The sequence below is a fragment of the Eleutherodactylus coqui genome, chromosome 3 (genome assembly GCF_035609145.1).
Source record: "Eleutherodactylus coqui strain aEleCoq1 chromosome 3, aEleCoq1.hap1, whole genome shotgun sequence".
NCBI classification, from domain to species: Eukaryota; Metazoa; Chordata; class Amphibia; order Anura; family Eleutherodactylidae; genus Eleutherodactylus; species Eleutherodactylus coqui.
Window position 1 is genome coordinate 5,379,166 of NC_089839.1, and position 23,868 is coordinate 5,403,033.

At 43.7% G+C, this 23,868-nt stretch overlaps 1 protein-coding gene across 6 annotated transcripts in view; it reads right to left on the reverse strand.

Moving 5' to 3' along the window:
- The window catches only part of ESRRG (estrogen related receptor gamma), a 227,426-nt gene that overhangs the window by 66,520 nt on the left and 137,038 nt on the right, over nucleotides 1-23,868 (reverse strand). For all 6 annotated transcript variants that reach the window (XM_066595069.1, XM_066595070.1, XM_066595071.1 and 3 more), the window contains one exon: nucleotides 7,843-7,953. In XM_066595069.1, the coding sequence (XP_066451166.1) occupies nucleotides 7,843-7,953 (111 nt within the window). The remainder of the gene's footprint in view (nucleotides 1-7,842; nucleotides 7,954-23,868) is intronic.

Here is a 23,868-nt window from a genome sequence, read left to right on the forward strand (position 1 = left end):
CATTTCAACAGCGCTCCGGCGTCTTCATCCGGCCTTTCATGCGCCTCCTACAAACACCTCCACCTCCTAATTGACCTCATTGTATCTGTTGCTTCTTCTTTGTTTATTTATTGTTGTTTGTATTTCTTTCCAGACATGATGGTTTGAGTGTTCTGTGTGATCATGTGACCGGTCGTATGACCATCGTCATGGCACCTGTGCTCTGGCCAGCAGTTTTTACATACTGTGGTTGTTTGTAAGAGGTTTATGATAAGGTCGGATGAAGGCGCCGATGCAGTGTTGAAACATGTAGCCAATAAATCTTTGCTCCTCCTCCCCGGGTCTCCTGTCTTCAGCGCCTCGAATCGGCTTCTTTTTGCTGTCCTGCTGCCATCTAGTAATATGTTGATACAGATGTAGCAAACGTTACCTTGACATTTAACACATTCTGACAACTCAGCAACAATGTACCACAATGCAGTAAGTCCCAGTAACCACTGCTGTCTGACAATTCAATGTTTGTTAACCTTTTCCTAAAAGCTTCCATGTTATAATCCTAGACGGAGCAAAAAATGGAGGCAGATAATGAAGCTGATCCGCTGCAAACCCTCATAAATCTTCATTTTCCGGACAAAAGAAATGACATAATTAGGCGGCTCACGATGATGCAGAACATTTAGTGTTAAGTTGAGCTTACATTTTGGGGAAAAGAATGAGAAATTATCCAAAGGAAAAAAAAGTTAATATTTTTTAATCTTCCAGCGATAATAATTCCTTCTTTCTTTAAAATACGATTCCTATAAAAGGCCTCGATAGATATCAGCCCTCCTGGATACAGGTGGGATCTGTAGCTGAAGAGCGTCATACATTGTATCTAATGTGAATACTGAGTGTTTAACAACAAACTGCAACATTTGTAACTAAGTACAGAAAAAAACTACAAAAATCCATCTAATATGAAGGCAACTCTTCAGTAGCACAACGGCTGATGGAAGCTTCTCGGACCGCTGGTATTAAGGCCATTATTTAGCCGTGAGCAGTTTCTAGGTAAGGCAGGCTTATTTAATGTTTCCCTAATTGGAATCAATAGTTTCCAGTTTTCTGTTGCATCGCCTTTGTTCATGCACAATCGAATGGCAAAAAAAAACATGGAAAAACCTTTAGAGCCCGAGAGGGCGATACATATAAAATAGTGGCAAATAGTGGAAAATATAAAGGATTTTTATGAAATGCTTTTTTTAAAATTTCTATACAATTTTCAAAAACAATTTCAAAAATATTTTTTAAAACACACTTTTTTTTAAAAAGTGGTTTATTTGATTTAAACGACATCCTGGGTGTTTTGCCTCATATTGGCTGAAGTAGCCTTTTTACTTGACATGACGGGTAGGTGGCGGCTTCTCTGACTACGAACATACTGGCCCTTCTTCATGTACATTGGCGCATGTTGTGTCATTAATTTTTAGAACTCGAAAGGCTTTAATTGAGTCGAATTTACAAAAGTGGCGCATGGAATTGTAAATTTGATGCAATTTACCCCACACCAAAAATAAGAAAGATGCATCAAAAATGCGCCAATTTGTATTCCAAAATGTGTTTTGCACTACAAATAAAGTTGTGCTTTATGTACTAATATAAAAAAGTGTCAGCAAACTAATTACTGATTTTATCACATTAATTAAAAGAAAAAACATAAAAGCCCCCGATCCATGCAGTTTGTTCTGCACCACAAAACGCGTCAATTGCCACATAACAAGCCTGCGGGGGCCAAAATAGCGCCAGTTCACATTCAAAAATATGTTTTGCTCCAAAAAATGTATTCTGCATCATTTACTAATGTAAAATACTGTAATTAGTCAACAGTCAAAATAATGATAATAAAACAAAAAATGGGGGCAAAATCAAGAAAAAAGCCCCATCCAAGTAGGTTCAAGGTTTTTATGCATTTTCCCAAAAATTTTTAACACATTCTTGAAAAGCAATTTCAAACTCTATTTTTCAAAAAATCTATTTTTTTTATAATGGTTAATTAGTTGAATGTTTCCATTTTGCTTGATTTGTATCCGCTGAGGGAAGCTTTGTATTTGAGGTGATATGTAAGGGTCTGGCGCTGTCACTAAGCAGGCATGGAGCGAGGTGCGCTTGAATGCAATCTTCTTTTTCAAAAACTTTCTCTATGTATTTTTCAGAAACAATTTTAAAAATATTTCAAAAATATAAATATATAATTTTACAAAGTGGCTCATTTGGCTTCAGAAGCGCCTGATTTATGTTATATTTTTCAAAAAGAATTTAAAAAAATATTTTTCAAACAATGGAGTTTTTTTTTAAGTCTAATTATGTGAAAAACACATTTCCATTTTGCCTGATTTGTGTTGACGGAAAGACCTTCTTTCCTTGATGTGATGTGTAAGGGGCACCGCGACTAAGAATGTAGAGCGCATTGGGAGTTTGAATCTCATTATAGAATACAGAATTCAAAAACAATTTCCAATATATTTTTCCAAATGTACGTCCGTGTATATTTACATTTAGATTTAGATTATTTTATATATATATATATATTTTTTTTTTTAAGTAGCTGATTTTGCTTCCGCAGCGCCTGGTTGATCTGCCACAAGTGGGGCTTAGTAAATCGGTGTGACTATTTTCTTAAAGGCTATTGTAACAAACTGTTCCATAATAATCTCAACTTCCAAAAACCGGAGACATCCGAGCGGCTCCGGCGGCTCCGGCTCTTCTCATCTCTTCTCTGTGACATCGTCAACAATGACAAAAAAACTCAATAAATGAAAAAAAGAGGGTAATCTCTGCATCACCAAATCCACCGAAATTAAACCCCCTAATGAAATTAAGCATTACCGTTTATTAAATTTTATAGTATTATCGAAAAGTTTTCATTCTAATGCATCACATCTGCTTAATGCAACCCTAAAATGTATTTACAGAATTGTGGAACAGCTTAGTCGGGCTGAGTCGCGGATGCCAGATTGGACAATTGAAGGTATAATCAGCATAATGTTTTTTGGAAAGGCGAAGGGAATCTATGCCATATGTTCACTTAAGCCTTAATTTTATGTAAAACTGGTTGTTTTTCCTTTGACAAAGCTAAAATGTCCTTTTGCGTACAGTTAAAAATCTGTTATGTTTTTCTATGGTCGATTCTGGCGTGTGCCGTGCGCTTTTAGATGAACTCATTACTGACCCCTGATGGACTGAGAGGGGATGAACATAATATTAAACCTATTTGGCAGCAAGAAGATCTACAGAACGATTGTTGGATTCCTTTGAAGGGTATATACTAGATCGAGGAAAACATGGCCGCTTTCTTCTGAAAACAGTGCCACTCTTGTGCAGAGGTTGTATGTGGTACTGCAGCTCACCTCTATTCACTTGAATGGGTCAGAGCTGCAATACCAGACACAACCTGTGCACAAGAGTGGCGCTGTTATTGGAAAAAGGCAACCATGTTTTTCCAGTCTAATACAACTTTAAAATTTCAGAATTGTATAGTATGCAAATTAGATTCACCCCTAGAAGGAAGAAAACTGGGCGGAAAATTCATAAACGAGTTTAGGCCAGAATTCTGTCATTAAAAAAATCTCAAATTTTTGTGCAAGTTCCACTTGGGCAAAAATTTGCAACTTTTTTGCTTTTACGATATCCTTGCCACTTTTGTAAAATCTGGGTAGGAAGACGCAAAGCCGTCTCAGTCCGACAAACTCTATATGATTTACGACACAAACTGGTGTAAATTATAGCACAAATCTATGCAATGTCTTGCGTGCTGCAGATTTCAGAAGACGCATGGCTGGCCAGGATGCGCTAAATGCAAGAAGAGGCACCTCTTATGATGTTACTCCATCTTCACTTATCTAAAATGCCATGTAAAACACGTCTTAGATAAAAGTGCTCCTGTGTCTCTAGCGCCACCTAGAGATGCTTATCTCGTAAGTCAATGTCTGATGCATTAGTTTCTTCCTCCTTGAAGAGAGCTAATATGCATATTGCTTCCCAGGAAGCATTGCCTGCAAGACTTCCTGCACCAGATGGGTCTCCACAAGGAAAACCAGCACCCCTAAGCATCATATGGGCGTACAGTTATGTACTATGAACGGCGTGGGCTCAGAAGCGGGAGCCAGCTGTGACTGACAGCCAGCCTCCTGCTGCAACAGCAGGGTTCAGTGAACACACCGATTCTCACTGTTAACCCCTTAAATACTGCAAACAGTGCATGTAAAAGGTTCACAGAGGGAGCGCACTCCGCCATGTAATCTTGGAGGACCGATGGGTTTCCATAGCAAGCAGACAACAGTCAATGGTATCCAGGTCTGCGATGGCCTGTAATGGCTATGAGAAGTGAAAATGCATTGCAGTAAATTAGTTCTGCAATGTATTATCAGAAAAAGGTAAAAAACATAGGAATGAAACAAATTTAAAAATGTAAAAACCCGTGTTGGTATTATTGCACCCTGTAGAGACCCCTGTGTTATTATCGCACCCTGTAGAGACCCCTGTGTTGGTATTATTGCACCCTGTAGAGACCCCTGTGTTATTATCGCACCCTGTAGAGACCCCTGTGTTGTTATCGCACCCTGTAGAGACCCCTGTGTTGGTATTATTGCACCCTGTAGAGACCCCAGTGTTGTTATCGCACCCTATAGAGACCCCTGTGTTGGTATTATTGCACCCTGTGGAGACCCCTGTGTTGGTATTATTGCACTTTGTAGAGACCCCTGTGTTGTTATCGCACCCTATAGAGACCCCTGTGTTGTTATCGCACCCTGTAGAGACCCCTGTGTTGTTATCGCACCCTGTAGAGACCCCTGTGTTGTTATCGCACCCTGTAGAGACCCCTGTGTTGGTATTATTGCACCCTGTAGAGACCCCTGTGTTGGTATTATTGCACCCTGTAGAGACCCGTGTGTTGTTATCGTCACACCCTGTAGAGACCCCTGTGTTGGTATTATCGCACCCTGTAGAGACCCCTGTGTTGTTATCGCACCCTGCAGAGACCCCTGTGTTTGTATTATCGCACCCTGTAGAGACCCCTGTGTTGTTATCGCACCCTGTAGAGACCCCAGTGTTGTTATCGCACCCTGTAGAGACCCCTGTGTTGGTATTATTGCACCCTGTAGAGACCCCTGTGTTGGTATTATTGCACCCTGTAGAGACCCCTGTGTTGGTATTATTGCACCCTGTAGAGACCCCTGTGTTGTTATCGCACCCTGTAGAGACCCCTGTGTTGGTATTATTGCACCCTGTAGAGACCCCTGTGTTGGTATTATTGCACCCTGTAGAGACCCCTGTGTTGGTATTATCGCACCCTGTAGAGACCCCTGTGTTGTTATCGCACCCTGTAGAGACCCGTGTGTTGTTATCGCACCCTGTAGAGACCCGTGTGTTGTTATTGCACCCTGTAGAGACCCGTGTGTTGTTATTGCACCCTGTAGAGACCCCTGTGTTGTTATCGCACCCTGTAGAGACCCCTGTGTTGTTATCGCACCCTCTAAAGACCGGGACAATAAATACTAAACATTATAAAAGAATAAAGAAACGAGTCAAAAAGCTACTTTTGTTGTTTTTGCCTCCCCCAAAAAACGCAATAGAAATGACTACAAAAGCCACATGTACCCCATAAAGGTACCAATACAATCCACAGCTGATCCCGCAGGAGGAGGAGAGCCTCGCGGAGCTCCGGCCATGGGAAATAAAAATGTCATAGGACTTTGCAACGATGCAAGAAATAAATTCCCAAAAAGTATTTTATTGGGCAAAAGTGGAAAAAACGAAAAAAAAAATTAATATAATTTTGGTATCATCGTAATCGTAACGATGTGCAGAAAAAATGTATCATGTCATTTATGTAAAAATACACCAAAAATCAAAGGCAGAATTGATGTTTTTTTCCCCCCTACACCCTCCACAAAAAAGAATAGAAGTTACGCAGCGCAGTACATGGCCTCAAAAAACGGTACCAATAAAAACTACAGTTCGCCACGCAAAAAACAACCCTCATCTGGCCGTGGGCATGGGAAAACAAAAAAAGTACGTTTTTTTGAAAGTGGAGATGAAAATCCCCCCAAAAATGACACATCGTTACTAAAAATGGTCACATTGTTACTAAGGGGTTAATGGAGTTGGACTGGATCCCCCTGCTATAATGCAAGGGTCTGGCGATCAGCTGTTTGGGGGAGAGCAGGCACTTTCCGTGGTGCCCCTTCAGATGACTGGGTGAGCATGTAGAACGCAGCGGGGCAGATTTTGCCACCTTCTCTCTGATCACTTCAGTTGCTGATCGCTTGTCCTGCCGCTCGCATCACTAGCAATCAGCTGCAATCAGCAGGGAAAGCAGAGGCAGGTGTGCAGTTTCTCTGCAGCGCCGCCACAGGTGGAATGAGGCATTACAGCCTGTGCTCATTCTCAGCTTCCACATTAATGGGCGTCCTAATGTATTTTCATCGGTAGGTTGAATAGTCAAACTCATTTACTAAGTGAAAACTGCAAAACCCACTTTCTGGTGGAATCTTAAAGCTCCGATGAGCTAATGATGATGGCAGCGACCGCTTTATGCACTTCAGAACACCATGTAATATTTGCTCTGTATAAATCACAGACCATGGGCATTCCTTTTAAATTAAGCTTTATTACTGCCCATATCCATTAGAGGGGATTTAGAAGAAAAAGAAGGGGTGGGTAATACAATGAGGATGTTCATACAGATGTAGCAGAGCTGAATTAGTCGTTTAGCTGCTTTTTCTTTGTGTGCCCTGATAAAGGTATGAATGACATGACCTGAGTGATGATACCCCATTACCAGAATGCAGCACTTCTGAAGATCGCAACAGGGCACAAGTCCCAAAAGACAAACTCGGCTCTGCTGCATCTGTACTTGCATCTCACATGCAATCTTGTAGGAAACAGGAAGAATCTAACATGTTACACTATGGTGTTCGTACTGGGAGGGCTGGAGGTGGTCATATATGGTCTAACAACTAGAGGAGAACAGTAGCATTGAGAATGTGAGACTCTGACGCATGACCATGATTACTGCCGCTGCTCTTATCTAATCCTCCTACTCACATGCACACATTTTGAATTAGATTTAGCAGAGCTGAGTTTGTGATTTAGCACCAAGTCAGGTTTGCTATTGGACTGTAGATGAAACCGTTTTACTTTGGTGCACAAAAGGAACAGTTGAATGACAACGTAGCTCTGCTATGTCTGTATATGAGGATTCTTGCTGTAGAGTGGAAACCAATATTATCCTGGATACCTGCAGTACCAAGTTCAGCCTGAAGATGTCTCTGTTGCAATTAGTGTATGCAAAATGCCTGCGGCTTTATGCCCAAAACTTTCCATAAAAGTGTAAACTTTCTGTGAGTGTAGGAGATGGTGAGAGAGTTACAGGCTCTGAAAACAATACAGATCTGGAGAAAGTTAGGAAAGTTTGGGTTCAGCCCTGAAAGAGTTAATGATGAACTCTTGATGATTTGGGGCAATGGAGCCATTCTGCCAGCAAGGGTTCATAATAACCCCTATAGGAAATGAAGTGTTTCAATGTGCTGTCCATCAAGGCGGGTTAAGAGACAATGACTTGCAGAAATACTGCCTTCCAATAGGTGGCGCTGTAGAGGTATTGTTCCATCTTCCCATTCGCATACATTTGCCAGAGGAGCCTGTATATAAGACTCCTCACACCTACTAGGTGCTTTCCCTATGAAGGAACTTTTCCCCTTCCGACCCAGAGACAGAGGGCTCTCCCGCCACCCCTGATGAGAATCCCAAGCCCTAACAGTGACTGGGACTCCTTTTATTAATGAGTTGGGGGGTTCATTATGACACGTATTTCAGGTTACTCACATGGCTTTTTGGCTGGCTGGACAAGCTGGGGGTTCAGGTACGGGCTGTTCTCTGCATCTATTCTGCGCTTGTACTTTTGTCGGCCTCCGCGAACTCTGTCAAGACGAACTCCTGAAAAACATCAGAGAATATATGTGAAAAACGACAGTTTAGATAAACACATAAATAGCAAATTGGAAATTTGAACAGTGTGATTAGGAATGACATGATAACCGCCCCTCCCAAGGCATTCTGGAGGCCCCATTCAGATGAATAGGCCAGTTGCAGAACTTTCTATAGGATACAAGAGCCTGTGGACAAGAATGGCTCTCTGACAGGAGAACAACTGATCCACTTCTAATACAAAATTAAAGGCATTGTCCCACTTCTAGCTGTTGCCCTGCAGGAAGCAGACAGCACCGTACATTGTGCAGTGGCATGGGTTGGTACTGCAGGCTGAGTGCTATTGAAGTAAATGGGCCTGCAGTGCCAACCCCAACCACTGAGCAATGTACGGCGCTGTCTGCCTGCTAAATAAATCAGGTCAGTGCATGAGCACACTGGCCCAGAGAACAGCTGATCAGTAGAGGTCAGGGGCAGCAGAGCCCCACCAACCTACCATTGATGGACTATCCTGTGGATAGTTTGCAACTGGACAATCCCTTTAACCGCCCGACAGTCATCCCATCTAAAACCACTTTTATATTGGCTGTAGCAGTCACATACTTAGACTGGCATGTGACCACTTCTGCAGCAGAGCTTGGGAGGACTGGTAAGGTGAGGCGACGCAAGAGGTGAGTACACCTTGTTTTTTATTTTCTAGGTGGCCGTTGTCTTTGTTTTATTGTATCTATTGAACAACCCCTTTAAGGCCCTAAAACCCCATTACTTCTTGAAGGTGCCCATTATGAGGGAGTAAGGTCCATCGCTCTCTATTCTATAATGGGTCCGTCACAGGCTTATGGTTTCTGCTATAAATGGCAGCTAAGGTGAACATAGCCTAACCTGACTGCAGGATGAGTCTGTTTGTAGTCTGTATCCATAGAGACACATAGCTCTGCATGGGAGCTGTATACACAAAACAGCAATACATGTTTAATCAAGACTATTTGCAAAGGGCCCCAATCCTTAAAGGGGTTGTAACAAGATTGTGAGTTGTCCCCTATCCCCAGGAGATCCATAGGGTAGAGGATAACTTGCGGATCGGTGGTGTCTCACTGCTGAGATACCAGCCAATCTTGAGATCGGGGATCCCGTGCCCCCCTGTCCACCTCACTGCAGGGTTGGGGCTCACACAAGTATATATTCCCTGCATATTACGTGTATATTTTTTGCACAAGAAATACGCAGCGCTAAAACCCCATTGATTTACACTGCGCCATTCAGACCTCTGTTATTCACGCACATTTCACATGCGTATGTGCCTTCGCAGTTTACTGTGCATCATTAAAAATGCAGCCAAAATACCCTTGTGTGAGTGAGCCCCACCGGACCCCCCCAGTGAGTGCGCAGAGGCACTCCATTCACTTTCAATGGCACCCGCTCGGGTATTTCCGTCCGCCCCAGTGGTGAGACCTTCCCCCCGATCAGCGAGTTATCCCCTATCCGGTGGACATCCTGTGGACGGGGGAAAACTTGCAATCTTGGTAGACCCCCTTTAAATGTCCTCTGCTTCTATCCGCTGACTTTAAGGTAACCTATCACTATGTGTGATCGCGCCCTGTTAGGAAATACCCTTTTCCCGGGTTTTGCCTATTAAAGGTCTGTTGTTCCTCACCCAGCCCTGCAATGCAGATCCACACAGCGAACAATAGTTGGAGGATAAAGCTGCACTTTGTGGCTCTGTTAAATGTGACACATTGATCATCAGCCGCGGCCGCGAGAAATCAATTACCGATCCCGGATTCCAAACTATATTTAAAAGAGACATGAAATGATGCTTCGCGGGGAGAGATCCAAAGGGGATATTTGTTGCAAATCACTAGATGAAAAGTAGAACCAGGAAAAGCTGCCCAGCATTTTAATGGCAATGAGGAGAAAATGAACTCTGCATAATTCAGGTGCCATCATCCCGCCTATTTGTGCTCCGATTCATGGATGCCGAAAGATGGATAGCGCAGGAAAGCAGTGTGTTTAATCAAATAGTAATGGGACTGCAGCCGAAATTTAAATAATATAAATCTATTCTAATCAATCATTTTATTTGCTTCACTCGGTGCATAAATTGAGTCCCCTGAATACAAAGTGCCCCCCCACCCCCCAATGATGGATAGAAGCTGATCGCCAGCCGCAGACCTCTCCGTTAGATCCCCACTTCCTGACATTTGCTAGCAGAGGCCGCTGCCCGGATCATCAGGAGGCGCTTCCTCATACAATTATATTATTAATATAGGGGGGCAATTACTTATTTAATCTGGGAAGTCATCTCCCTTATTTGTAACTATTATATCTCCACTCTCCTGGCGAGGAAAGAGGATTCGCCTCTGACGTTTATTCGGGGTGATTTCAGCACCGGGTAAAACAAGGTGACCGTGTAAGGATGTCAGTGCGTGTTTAAGTACAATCTGCCAGCAGATCACCGGCTCCAAAATCCTTCCTTAAACTGAATTTCCACCGTTAAATGCCATTTTTTATTCTGAATATACCAAAAACTCTGCACTGATTCATTCCTTAAAGGGGTTTTCCAAACAAAATGTTATTGATGACCAACTCTCAGGATAGGTCATCAACAGCTGATTGGTTGGAGTCCGCCCCCCTGCTGATCAGCTGATCGTCTCCAGCTGTGCCACACGTAACAGCAAGCATGACTCCTATTGATTTCTCTGGATAGGCCATCAGTAGCCGATGGACAGGGGTCTGTCACTAAGGACCCCTGTTCATCGGCTGATATTCCGGCTTGCTGTACTGGACATTGTCATCAGTGGACAAGGGAGGAAGAAGGGGCGCCGACTTCACTCTCATTGAAATCAGTGGGAGCGCCGCGCTGCTCTTCCACTTCCTGCCCAGGACAGGATGTCAGTAACAGAGCAGGAAGTAGAAGAGCAGCGCGGCGCTCCCACTGATTTCAATGAGAGTGAAGCCGGCACCCCACGTCCTCCCCTTCCTCTGATGACGGTGTTCAGCTTGCTGCGATAACAGCAAGCTGGACGAACAGCTAATGGACACGGATGCCAAGTGGTGGACCCCCATCCATCAACTACTGATAACCTATCCAGAGGCCATTAGTTGAAGAAAGGACAGAAAACCCCTTTAAAGGGATAGTTCAGGATTTGAAAGCATGTCTGTTTACGTCCTGTAACACACATATCCACGGGTGAGGTCTGGAATTACAGCTCAGCTCCACTGAATAAATGGAGATATGCGGCAATACCACATTCAACCTGAGGAGAGGTGTGGCGCAGTTTTAGGATGAAAGCAGCCATGTTTTTCTAACCTGGAACAACCCCTTTAGTGTCTTTACATATCCCAGCGGTGCTGATTTCGGGGGTCTCATCTTCATCTTATCTCGAACACTGGGAATCTTCTAACACTTCTGCAAATCACTTCTGACAACAACTCTGTAACTTTGCTGTGACTTGCGGATCGTCGCTGCGGCCCCTGACAGCCCCCAGCTGTGCCACTTCTAGGCTCTCTGTCAAGACGAGGCCAGGGATCTCTACTATGTGTCTTCCTGCAGACCTTCACATAGATGACACGGCGGCGCTGACGCGCCCGGCTGCTAAATTAAGGCTCTGGTTAATTTAAGGCTACATGTAATTGTGCATCGAATGTCTATTTTTAATCCTGCCATGCTAAATCATTTGGTTGAACCAAAGTGGCATCTTTTTATAGTGTCCAACTGAGATCAGAGAAAGTAACCGGTAGGCAGCTATTGGAATCAATTTACAGCGGATCAGCGGCAAAAGTGCCGCACTTAGGAGAAACTGGACCTCGGAGTGTCTGAACGGTGCCAGCGGCAGCCAGCCCATCAGACGATGGGTAGAGCTCCACTCCGTCCTGTGATCTAACCAGACAAAACAGCTTTATGTATCCTATTGTAGCTGCAGACAGGGGGGCTCCAAGCCTTTATGCTGCCTGAGGCAAAGGGTGAAATGGCGCCACTCCCCCCCCCCCCCCCCCCCCAAAAAAAAATAAACCTAATTTTACAGGCATTGAGAGCACTAATACACAAGATACCCAACACATATTTAAACCAGTGACAGAATAATAGCGCCCCCAGTAGTGGTCAGAAAGAATCCCCCTTAGTGGCTCTAGTAGTAATAATGACCCCCTTAGTGGCTCCAGTAGTAATAGTGACCCTCATGGTAATCCCTGTAGTAATAGCTACCCCCTCATTGGCCTTCGGCTGGGCAGCGTCTCTACAGACTGTCTACTCACCCAGCAGCTCAGGTCCAGCCACTGCTGTGACTGCTGACCTTTCACCTCTATGTCTGCACTCCTTATAGGACGGCGCATGCAGGCATCAGGAGGAGAAAGAGAGAGAAGGGCAGTCAGAAACTGCACTGCCACCGCCGGACCGCTGCTGCAGGCCGGGCGAGTAGAATACCCCGTTAGGTTCGATGCATGGCCGGAGGGCCACATAAAATGAGGCAGTGGGTCGGATTTGGCCCGCCGGTCCTATGTCTGACATGTGTGGCCCAGATGATGGAGTCTGGACTTCAGGTTGACACATCTTACATGGATACATTGTAGCAGACTGTCAGTACTGGAGACAAGTGCTGATCACAATTACAGAACGTTGTAAACACATTTGTAGCAGACTAGTGAGGTCTGCTGAAGCTGGCCCCTCCCTCTCATTTGCATAATGAGTCATTGGCACACAAGGAACAATAAGAGGATACAAACAATCTGCAGAATATTTCTCGTTCTTTAATTCTCAGATTGCCGTTTTTAGTTTCCTCCATTCTCTCTATTTAAGTCCTGCAGCGGCTCCTTATTGCAGGTCCCAGAATGCATCTCTCCCTCACCTATCTCACAGCGGCTTCTCTGTACATTTTCAGTAGCACTGACGACTTGAGGTTTCTTGAGGACATGCTGTGGGGCTTAAGTACTAAGCCAAATGTTATTTTTAAGACGCAACTTAAAATACCACGAACCATTTTGAATGGCGGATTAGCAGTTTGTGTCGCTTGTGTTTACCCACTTACTGTCCTCGCTAATAGGGAATTCCCTGCTCTTCTGCTGAGCGGTAACTAACACCTTCAGCAACATACAAGTCCTGTAGACTCTATCTTACAATTATTTCCAAGACCTCCGTCTGCTGTCAGTGAATGCAAACATACCTTTTACTGAAAATGATACAGTAGATACAATTGTATCCAGTCTAGACAACCCTCTGTATGCTAAATACAAAGTTTGTTACAAATGTATCTGCCTGATGTTCCCTTAGAGTCTATAGATACAATATTACTAAAATAGCCGACGTCAGCTACGTGGGACTAGGGGGACATCAAGCAGATGTAGGTTGGCGGTGATCGCCCACCTTCACCTCTCCCTCTTTGGTCCACCCAGGCAAATGTCAGCCTATCGGAGCTTCCACAACACAATCGCTTAGCTCTGCTACTTATTTAGCTTATGAACTTGATTCTGGGGTGGCATTTATGTTATGAGCTTGGCTCTGGTACAATATGTATTCACTGAGCTGTTCTGCTGCTGTGTTTCTGTGCTGAGCTTGGTCCTGGTGCTCATATTTATGTTAGGAGCTTAGTTCTGGTATTGTATCTAAGTCCTGAGATTGGTTTGTGCTGTATTTATGCACTGATTGGTTCAGGTACTGTATTTATGTTCTGAGCTTGGCTCTGATGCAGCATTTATGTTATGGGCTTGGGTCTGGTATAGTATTTGCTGCTATCTTGCTGGTAGACTGCCTATCAGTGCAATATATATTGCTTGTTTCTTATGACTGTGGGAGCAGAAAATTCCAGGACCAGTTCCATTACGGCTCAACCAGGAAAAACACTTTTTTGGCAGCTCTTTTTTTCCCACTCAAATGTCAGCCCCCCCGATAGAAAGCCATCGGACCCCATTATAGTCAGTAGGGTCTATCCAGTACCATGGGGGTCCAGCACCGTCATCAGTTTTATAATTCTGCTCCTTTAACGAAGCAGAACAACCTAGAGGCAACGACGATGCGAATGGAGATTTTTCAGATTCTGGAGGTTAACATGAATGTTTTCATTTACTCACAGCAAGCAGAGTTCTTGGAAATGTTGCTGACTAGAAACACAAACTAAGAAGAAAGGGAGAAATTATCAAAGCAAAACTGATGTAAAACAAGCCCAACATTTGGTTGAAAGCCTTTTTTACGCAACTTTTTCCATCTTCCATTATAGTGGGCGTGGCTGCTCGCCGCCTGACAGATGTATTATAAATTACGCCAGACAATGGCATTAATTATACAGAAATCTACTCCAACTCATAACTGGCATGGATCTCCTATTTTGGAGCACGGCTGGCCTGAGATGAGCCAAATGTATTAAGAGGCTTGCTGCTCTCAATTCATTTGGCGCCTCTTCCTCTATCGGGCTGCAGATTAAAGTGACATCTGAAATAACTCCCCCCAAAGTGTCTGACAGGCTAATCATGTGCGTTCGGTTCAGGCTCCGTTCACATCTGCATTGTGGATTGTTTTCCTGTTCTGTTGTGGGAGCAGAAAAAATGGAATCCCTGTCGTAAACAGATCTGTCCTATGAGGGAACTAAATGGCGCTGGCCAGACTATGGTGGCCACGACTACCATGCCCTTCTGCATTCCCCTGGAGCATGCATTCACAAGTAGTGATCAGGCGGACGATAAAATTAGGCCGATTCTTGCAAAATGAGATCAGGTCAACTCAACACACTTTTTTAGCAAAAATTGGGAAAAAAAATAGGAGGAGGAAGAGAAAGAAGAGGAGGACCCAATTTTTACTCCCACTGACTTTAATGGGAGTCGGGATCCGGTAGTCCCAATTCCCAATTATTTTTGGAAAGTCGGGCCGATCCCGACCTGAACCGATTAGTTCAATAATCGGTCATCAGTATTTGTAAGCACTGCTTCACCTGCTCTCGGATGCCTCACAGATCAGCTCTGTTCAGAGGATACAATCCTACATGCAGAGCCAATAACCGATGTATTAAAGTATCAACCAAACGAACAGGCAAATACCGGAAGGGTTTGTGCCACATCGTTCACCGCAGCCCTCTAATGCCAATATGGCGGCTGAGATCCTAAGCCTATGCATGTATAACGGCTCCCACCAGAGAACACCGCCGCCTGACATCACGTCTTGATAGAAGACAATATTAATAACGCAGATTTCATAATGAAGAAAGAAGCGAGGGGCAACGCCAGAAATGTACATCACACACACAGGAGCTGCCATTTTCTCCGAGTGACATCTTATAATTCAATGTCTTCTCTCAATGATTCTGACAAAGGCAGAATAAGAATAAATGAGTCTAGCAAGACAGCCCAGAGCGTTACAATATCCAATAGCTCATTATTTTTAAAAAGCTATCTATAAAGTGATGCTGACAAGGAGTGAGCATTTTATTACTCCTCGAGATGCAGATGGTAGGGAAAACATCAGACATGGCTTTTGGGAATTCTCTCGGTGCAGAAGCGGTTCGGTATATGATACTAACTTATTGACAGCCGTGGCAGCAGCCGCTGTTACTGGGGGCCTGACATATACTGTAGCATGCTGACCACCCCGGGGCTTGGAGGATGATGTATGGGGGGACCATGTGGATGAGATCGAGTTGGTTGGAACCTGTAGTACGGTGTCCACGTCCAAAACCGGGGCGACTCTCTAATGTGTATGGGGACGGCTCAGCTCTCCCCCTAAAGATAATATCAAAAGAAAGAAGGATCGGTGATGTTGACTTTCAATGTTGGATGCTTTTGTTTCCCGAGAGACGCTGCCAGAGGTGTTTGGCTGTGGCCTGACTCCCTAAGGACACTAACTGGTCAGTCAGAGTTGATTTCCAGGAACCCGCCACTTGGGATCCCCGGCAGTCAGCTGATCATCTGGCAGGGCCGGACACCATCATCAGCTCAGAGCTGGAGGCATCAGGGAGGGCTTCACTCCCATTGAAATCAATGGAAACTGAAGCCTCCAATTACACTTCTGGCTCTGACAGAAGGGACGGATGAAGAACTGTAATGGGAGGCAGTGCTGCCATTGATTTTGATGATGCTTCTGCCCCTGACGATGACATCCGGCCCCGCTGTACTGACAGGATGTTGGGCGATCAGCTGATCACTGGGGATCCCGAGCGGTGGGTCCCTGGCAATCAACTATTGATGACCTATCCTGAGGATAGTCACCAATAGTATTTGCCTGAAAAAACCCTTTAAGAACTTAGAACATTGTACTAGTATAAGACATCATGCACAAATCTTAAGACAAGCCTAAAAAAATCTGAAGCAGCATTCGAGTGATCCCCTCCAAGTGTTCTCTGCCAACGGCTCCTGTGTTCTCCCTAAACAAAATTGCTTTCCGTTTCTGTATTCTGAGACCAGTAACGTTTTTAGTTTTTCGGCGATGGGGCTGCGTGCTGAGTCGGGGTCTTTTGGTGTAGTAGGCTCTAGTTTTAATGAGTACCATTTTGGGATACATATGATTTTTTGAACAGTTTTTATTCAAAGCCGGATGCCCCCCCTCCCACTCCCCCCCCCCCCCAAAAAAAAAAAAATTAAAAAAATCGTAATTCTATGATTCTGTGTTTTTTCTTTATGGCCTTCACCATGTGGGATAAATATAGATTGTTACATACATGGTGATACCAAACATGAGGGCTTTCTTATTATTTGGATTCTTTAATGGGAAAAGTGGGTTTTTCTTTTGAACGTTTAATATATTTTAATTTTATTTTTACTGTTAAAAAAACTTTATTAAATCTTTTTTTACACCTTATTTTGTCCCCACAGGGGTCACGAACGTGCGATCATTTGATTGCTTGTGCTATATACTGCAATAGTTTAGTATTGCAGTATATAGTGATCTTTAGTGCTGCCTGTGATGCCCTGCCACAGGCAAGGTTGGATAGGCATCTATGCATGGCAGCCCTAGGAGCCTTCAGCAGTCTGTAGGCGGCCATATGGATCATTCGGCACCCCCGATTGCGTTGTGGGGGGTTCCAATGGGGTGTGGGGAGGGGTTCCCCCTCCTGCTGGCTGTTTAGATACACGGTCAGCTTTGACCGCAGCATCTAAACAATTAACTGGTTTGATTACAGCTAACTCCGCTGGTGGTAGTTACCGGCGGGGTATGGAGTGGTTGTGGCACCCGAGCCCACTTCATACAACCTTCACGACTGCACTACCTACATTTACATTCATTGGTCGTGAAGTGGTTAATGTACACAAAATGGTGCTAATGTAGCCCAGACAGAACGCGCCAATTCTAAAGAATGAGCCATTTCAGCATCTCTAGGTTAAATTCCGGCGTTCCGCCTCGTTACACACAATATTAGGGCTCACTCACACGGGTGTCGCCAGCGTAATACACCGCGCTAAAAGGCCATTGGTTTCTATTGGGTGGCTCACACCTGCGTTTTTATTCAAGTGCGTATTACGCGTGTGAAAAAAACGAAGGCAGCGCGTCTTATTCTGGCGCGTAATACGGACCAATCTGGGCTATGAGGTGCAACAAATATGGATGTACATGCGCATTTGCTGTGCACTGTGTGAAGAATACACGGGACACATGTAAGTGAACCCTTAGACCGGCTTCACACGACAGGAAGTACATTTGCGTGCACCAGAGCGCTGCATTCTTTTGGAATCAACCATATTGTTATGCGCGCTCATCGGTGTATTTTACTGCAATTTTTGCCCTCGCAAAGCGCGTTTATTTGCAAGCGGCAAACCAACGCCGCGATTGGAATGGCTAATTAGTTCCTAATGTGTTATTTTTCCAGCGCAATTACACCGTGTTTCGCATATCTCCGTTCGTATCATGCGCGCATTTGCGCCCCCCACTAACTTCAATGCGCAGAAAAATAGCGCATGTTTTATTTATTTTTTTTGCGCGACTGGAATAAATGCACAAAATACGGAAATGTGAAGGAGCCCGTTGAAATCAACAGGCTCCATTTTTTGTGTTTTGCGCGTACAAAACCGCCGGCGTGAAGTCGGCCTTAGAGTGCAATGCAGTGTGAATAATCTAGCAGCGCTCCAAGTCTATGCGGCAGAGCAGAAGCGGCACGTAACCCGCAGTGTATTAATAATAACGTCACGCCGCACCCGGAATGTGTGTATTTATTCATAATGCCGTCTGCTGAACATGTTATTATCTGCGTGATCTTTTTATTACCCTACTTTGTAAAAAGATCAAGAAGACTTAGATTGCCGGAGCGGGATGAATCCATATATGTATTGTGCCGGGCTGCGAGCAGACTCAAGTATTTCATGACTTTGCCTTAAACAAGTCGGCATCAGAAATTGATATCAGTTCTGGGTCTGCAGCCTGAAACACGGAGTAACATAAGAGGGTTTAATAAAGAGCTCACTTATTCTAACAATGCATGCGGAAGCCAAATATGACAGCAGGGAACATCTCTCTGATACAGTTAATCTCTTCCGAGATGGAAACCCTTATTCTAGATGTAAGACATCTCTCCCAAGCATGTTACGCCTTGTTCCTTGCTCCTAAATAGTCCTCTATACCGTGCATGTCAACAGGAGGGATCCCATACTGGGCAGGAATATGTAAAGATGCCGTACGGATAAGAATGTTGCCAGAAGATTGTCTTCTTCCCGCACCTTGAAGATGCGCTGAAATATGACACCTATCTATAGGCGGCGTGATATCGCTGGATCTACGCTGAAGCTGCAACATTGTAGGCTTCTCTAAATAATTGTAGCGGCTCACAATATTTTAGGGATTTGGATTTTGAGCCTTTTCATCCTCATATGTTATTATTGTATTCACTGGCTTTATAATCAATAATGTAGGGGAGCTTGTAATAGGGAACGGGGGGGTGGAATTAGTGCTTTATATTATGTTCACTATGTAATTGTGTTCTGTGCCTTTAAAAAGGGACGGGAGCAAAAGGGGAGGGTTCAGAGTGATTCGGGGCGCAAGCAGGAGTGGAAGGAGGAGAGTCTAGGAGTGGCATATGGGAGAAACTCCTACGAGCAGCGAGGTGATGCATAAGCAAAGAGGCGATCCTCTGGATTACTGCCATTGTGGAGGCAACCAAGAGACTTTACCGAGAAAACTGGGTTACCAGGGCAGAGATATGTGTCAGCTGTTCTCTTTCTCCCCTATAAAGCCTCTCGTGCACACAGGCAAGAAAAAGCCACAATGTCCCGGTCTTCTTACGAGTCCTTTCCAAGGACTCTTTGTTACACTCCTTTCAGGCGGGCTCTGCTCCTAACCCGGCCTCTAGTGGATCCAGTGGGGCCGACTCAGAGTTATATGTGGTGCAGCATCTAAGGCAGAGGATAATCCTAAACTGGTTAGTCTAGGTAAACCAAGAGATGGTTGTACCAACCCGGTCCAACAACCCTGTACCTTAGTAGCCAACTGCTACAGGCCCCTCTTCATTCCGACTATTTCAGATTTAGAGAACAGCTGTAACTATAGGGGGTGCAGAGGGTGCCATCACACTCAGGCCCTGGAGTCCTGAGAGAACACAAATGGTCCCTTTATCCCATAAAAGCGCTCTAAATGTTGAGTGAGAATTGGGGTCTGTTACAGATTTTGCATTGAGGTTGCGAAGTCAGGTCTTCATATCATGGCAAGAAGAGGTCCCCACGCCTCTTAGTTGGATGCAATTCTCTGGCATGATAGTTAAAGGGGTTATGTCACCAAAACCATTTATCATCCGCCCTGTGGGTATGATTGTTGGGTGTTTGACTGCTGGGATCCCCACGCATCACAAGAACAGCATACCAAGTCCCCCTAGTGAATGGATCGAAGGTATGCATGTGTGACCACCGCTCCGTTAATGGAGATAGCTGATCGTAGGGCCTGGCTAACTCCATCAGTTCCATCAAAGTGAATGGATTGGTGGTCACATATGCGTACTGCTGCTCCATTCACAAGGGGAGTGCTTTTCTTGTTATCCCTGGGGGTCCCAGCAGTCGGACCAGAGCAATTATACATTTTTCTAAAGCTGGAAAGGACCATAATGTAGTCAACAAGCAAATCCGAGGTGGCTGACCTACCTGTGAGTAAACGCTCAGTGGCGGCAGTGTTGTGGGGGGTTGTCTGGGTGTGATTTAGGCCCCGTCTTGCATGACTGCGGGGGGGGGGGGGCTGGGAATGAGTTGACCTTGTGGTCTGCCCCTGGGTGCCGTATTTCACAAGTTGGTGATGTCAGTCCTGTGATCTTGGCAAAATACACCTCAGGAAGTCTGAAAGATGCCATCACCACCTTATTATACAGTAATGATATAGTCAATAAAAGACTATATAAGATGGCAAGAGCAGAGAAAGCCACGGGCAGACAGCTCTGATGGTGGGTTATCTCCAGAACAAACAAAAGCTTTGGACTCTGAAGTTCAACATGTACATCACCAATCAGGAGGAAGTAAGGAGGCTCCCATACACACGCAACAGTAGGCCGGTCCTGTTGCACATCACCAATTGTGAGAAAGTCGGGAGGCTCCCATACACATGCAAAACTTTGCCCATCTCGTTGACATCGGTGGGACTGGCCAACTTTTTCCTAACCTGAACGGGGATCTATAGGTTACTCCTGCCAATCCTTGAGCTGTCCAGCAGCATAGCTAAGTTGTCTTTCACCCAGGGCAAGGCTTCAGCCCTAACCATGTGTCTAAATACCCAAGCCAAGGCTAAGGTCAACACCCCTTGCACCTAGCACTTAAGGCACATCCCCACCAGCCCCTGCAAGTGTCCCAAAAAACATGTGATCTTGTACTTTTAACACAAAAATGATAAATGTAATGACTGATACATGGATTTCAAACATTTGCACCAGAAGAGATAAGAATCCACCTGCCCCTTCCACCTCTCCGTGCAAACATATGGATTTCCCCCTCTTATTAAATGGCATGTGTCACCATGTTATTTATTGTTGAGCTGTAATGTATTTTAATTCCGTAGGGCGTAGCAAGATCCCCTGGCTGAAAGACATCTCATATGTTGTAAAAGTGATGATCATGTAATATATAACGTGCTGTTAATCTACACCAGCCCGGCTGTAACCGGAGCCGTCCAACAATGCATTTACAGGCCTTGAGGAGCGGCTGATCTGCTGGGAAACCCCCCATGTTTCCACCCTCATTTCTTTTGTAATGCCATCACAGTGGACCAAAGTGACATTCTATCCGTCTTCCGCCTCGTGCATCTGTTCCCCAGCTAATAGTTTTTTATGATTAATGGAAGGTTTATTAGTGATATTGCGTTACTGATAGCACTGCTTAGATCAGGCTCTGTGCGCCCCGTGTACGCCCCGACAGTGGTCAGCCCACTGAGCGCACGTATCTCCATCGGCTCCACAGATAAGCCATCCTCTCCCAGCCCATGCTTATTGTTCTAATATGTTGTGGACGGGCGGCGGGTCAATGTAATACTCTGCATTATAATTACCTCCTGAAATTGTCTGATTGTTTCAATATCAATACCTGCCATGAAATGCCATCAAATTGTATTTTAATCAGATGGCGGACAATACCGCGGGGAGCGGATCTATTACAGGAGACGTCCGCCAGGACGCTTTTTATTTGCTTCTTTTGAGCTCATCTATTTTCCTTTTCTTTATGTTCTCGTATTGTTTGTTCATTGCCTTTTTTTACTGTTCAATCAGCTGTGATTATTTTTTACTCTGCTATTGTCTTGGTCTGTGATATTATTGCCTGCGGAGAAAAGTGGTGCACAAAAGAGCGTGCCGAAATCCTGAGCGTGTCAGAGGGGGATGTAATACAGATAAATGCATCAGGAAATGTGGAAGGAATTAAATCAGTCTCCCCACACTGTGCTGCAGGATGTTTTAGTAGTGTCATTTTTGGTCATTTTTTTAAATATTATTAATTGGAGTATTATTAATATTTTAGCGTTTTTGAATATTTTTATATTTTGTTTGTTTTTTTTGGATTTGCTTAACTTAGTATTATTTTTCCTTTCATTACTGTAAGCATTTATATTGAATTTTTATGATTTTTCCTCATTATATTCAGATTTTTAAAATATATATTAATTGTATTATTATTAGTAGTATATTATATTAGCATTTTTTAATTTTTTATATTTCATTTCTTTGCTTATTTTTTGTTATTTTTGTTACATTTGTCCAGCTTACTTGTTTATTGCTTACTATCATTAGGATTAGTGATATTTGCATTTTTTTGCTTTAATTATTGTAACCTTTATAATTGAATTATTTTTATTTCTCATTATTTTTAAATGTTTTGTATCTTTAATGTTTTTATTATTAGTAGTATATTATCTTTATTAATATTTTATATTGTTTTTAATTATGATGATTATTAGAATTTCCTTTCATTATTTTGAGAACATTTTTACATTCCAAGTATTTTCTCCCACTTTTATCATTTCTAGATTATTATTATTATTATTATTATTCATAATTACAATTTTTTTGAGAATAAACACCTTATTACTTTTTTACTAGTATTATCTTAATTATTGGGGACTCATTTGATAATATCCACCGTATGGTTACTATATCATTACTGCTCTAATTATTTCACATAACTGTGATTTTTTTTAATGAATATTAATTATATTATAATTTCACTTATTTCATATTGATCACAAAAGTTACATTTGTTTGTAAGGCCAAACACTGATAATGATCACTTAGGGACTTTTCACAACTGTTCACACGATATATTTTAGCATTCAAATTGAATGCTATGGAAAGTTGTGTCATATCTTATATGGCACCAATTTTTTTTTGCTTGGGGATTTTGAAAAAAAGAGTTGGCATTCCTTCTCAGAGGTCTGTGACGTCACCCTCGTCGGTCACATGGCCCGAGAGCAGCTCTCTCATTCCATTGAGTGGAATTGAGATGCTATACCAGGTACTGCCACTATGAAATGTATGGGGCTGTGCCTGACTTACAGTGAAGTGGCCGCGGCCACTTTAATCAGTGGGAGTCATCGATAGTCCCGGAAAAACCCCTTTAATGATTGTCCTATCAACATCATGATAAGTCAGAGAATTGAGATTGCGGTAGACTTCCCTGTAGTCCTATAGAAATCCACAGATGAGCATTTCCAAATAGCGAATACATCTCTGCTGTGTTAACAAACTCAATTCTACTGCATCACCATGGCGATTCCATCTAAAGCTCTTCCCTGTAAAATTATACGGCTCCCCTCGCACGTCCTGTATACCGCGTAAATAATAGCGGCTGGCTATATGTTTCTGCATTGACCTTTCCAGCTATGTAATTCGACTGGCGCACTTCCTAGTATCTTTCTCTCTTTACAAGCTTCTAACCTGTGGGGAAGAATCTGGTGCCGGGCTGGCCATATATCACCACATTGTAATGCGATTCAACTACAGTTGTTTTCCAATTCCATGTTCAATATCTATACCCTAAATCCCCCGTGAAGGCAGCGCAGCAGAGTGATTTTATGAAGGCGCGTTCCTTTATGAATCAAGCACTCAATAAGCTACTGTGCTAACCAGTGTTTACTTGCATGGAGAGCCGCGGCAGCCCATTGTGTGCGGAGATAGCATCCCTGTTGGATGCAAGAAACCCACGTCTCAGACGTGTAGCAGAGCTGCGTTTGTCACCTGGTTTATAGATTGGGCTCTGCTACATGGTGGGTACAGCTCTATCCGGGCAGCCTACATGTTGCGTCGTCGGGTGGCAAAACTCAAATTGAGAGGCTAACCATCAATGGCTGAATGATTAACATCCCCCGGCTTTGCACGGTAAGAGGCCAGTCTATAATCTGCGGCTCTAACACACACAGACCGGGGATATATTGAACTGTAATTAACTGCTCCACTGAACCATAATTACGCTCTATAACTCAGGCCTTTGTGCCTTCATCATTACATCACAAATGACATCTTATATTAAGAGTAATAAGGAGGGGCTTCAGAGCGCCGGCAC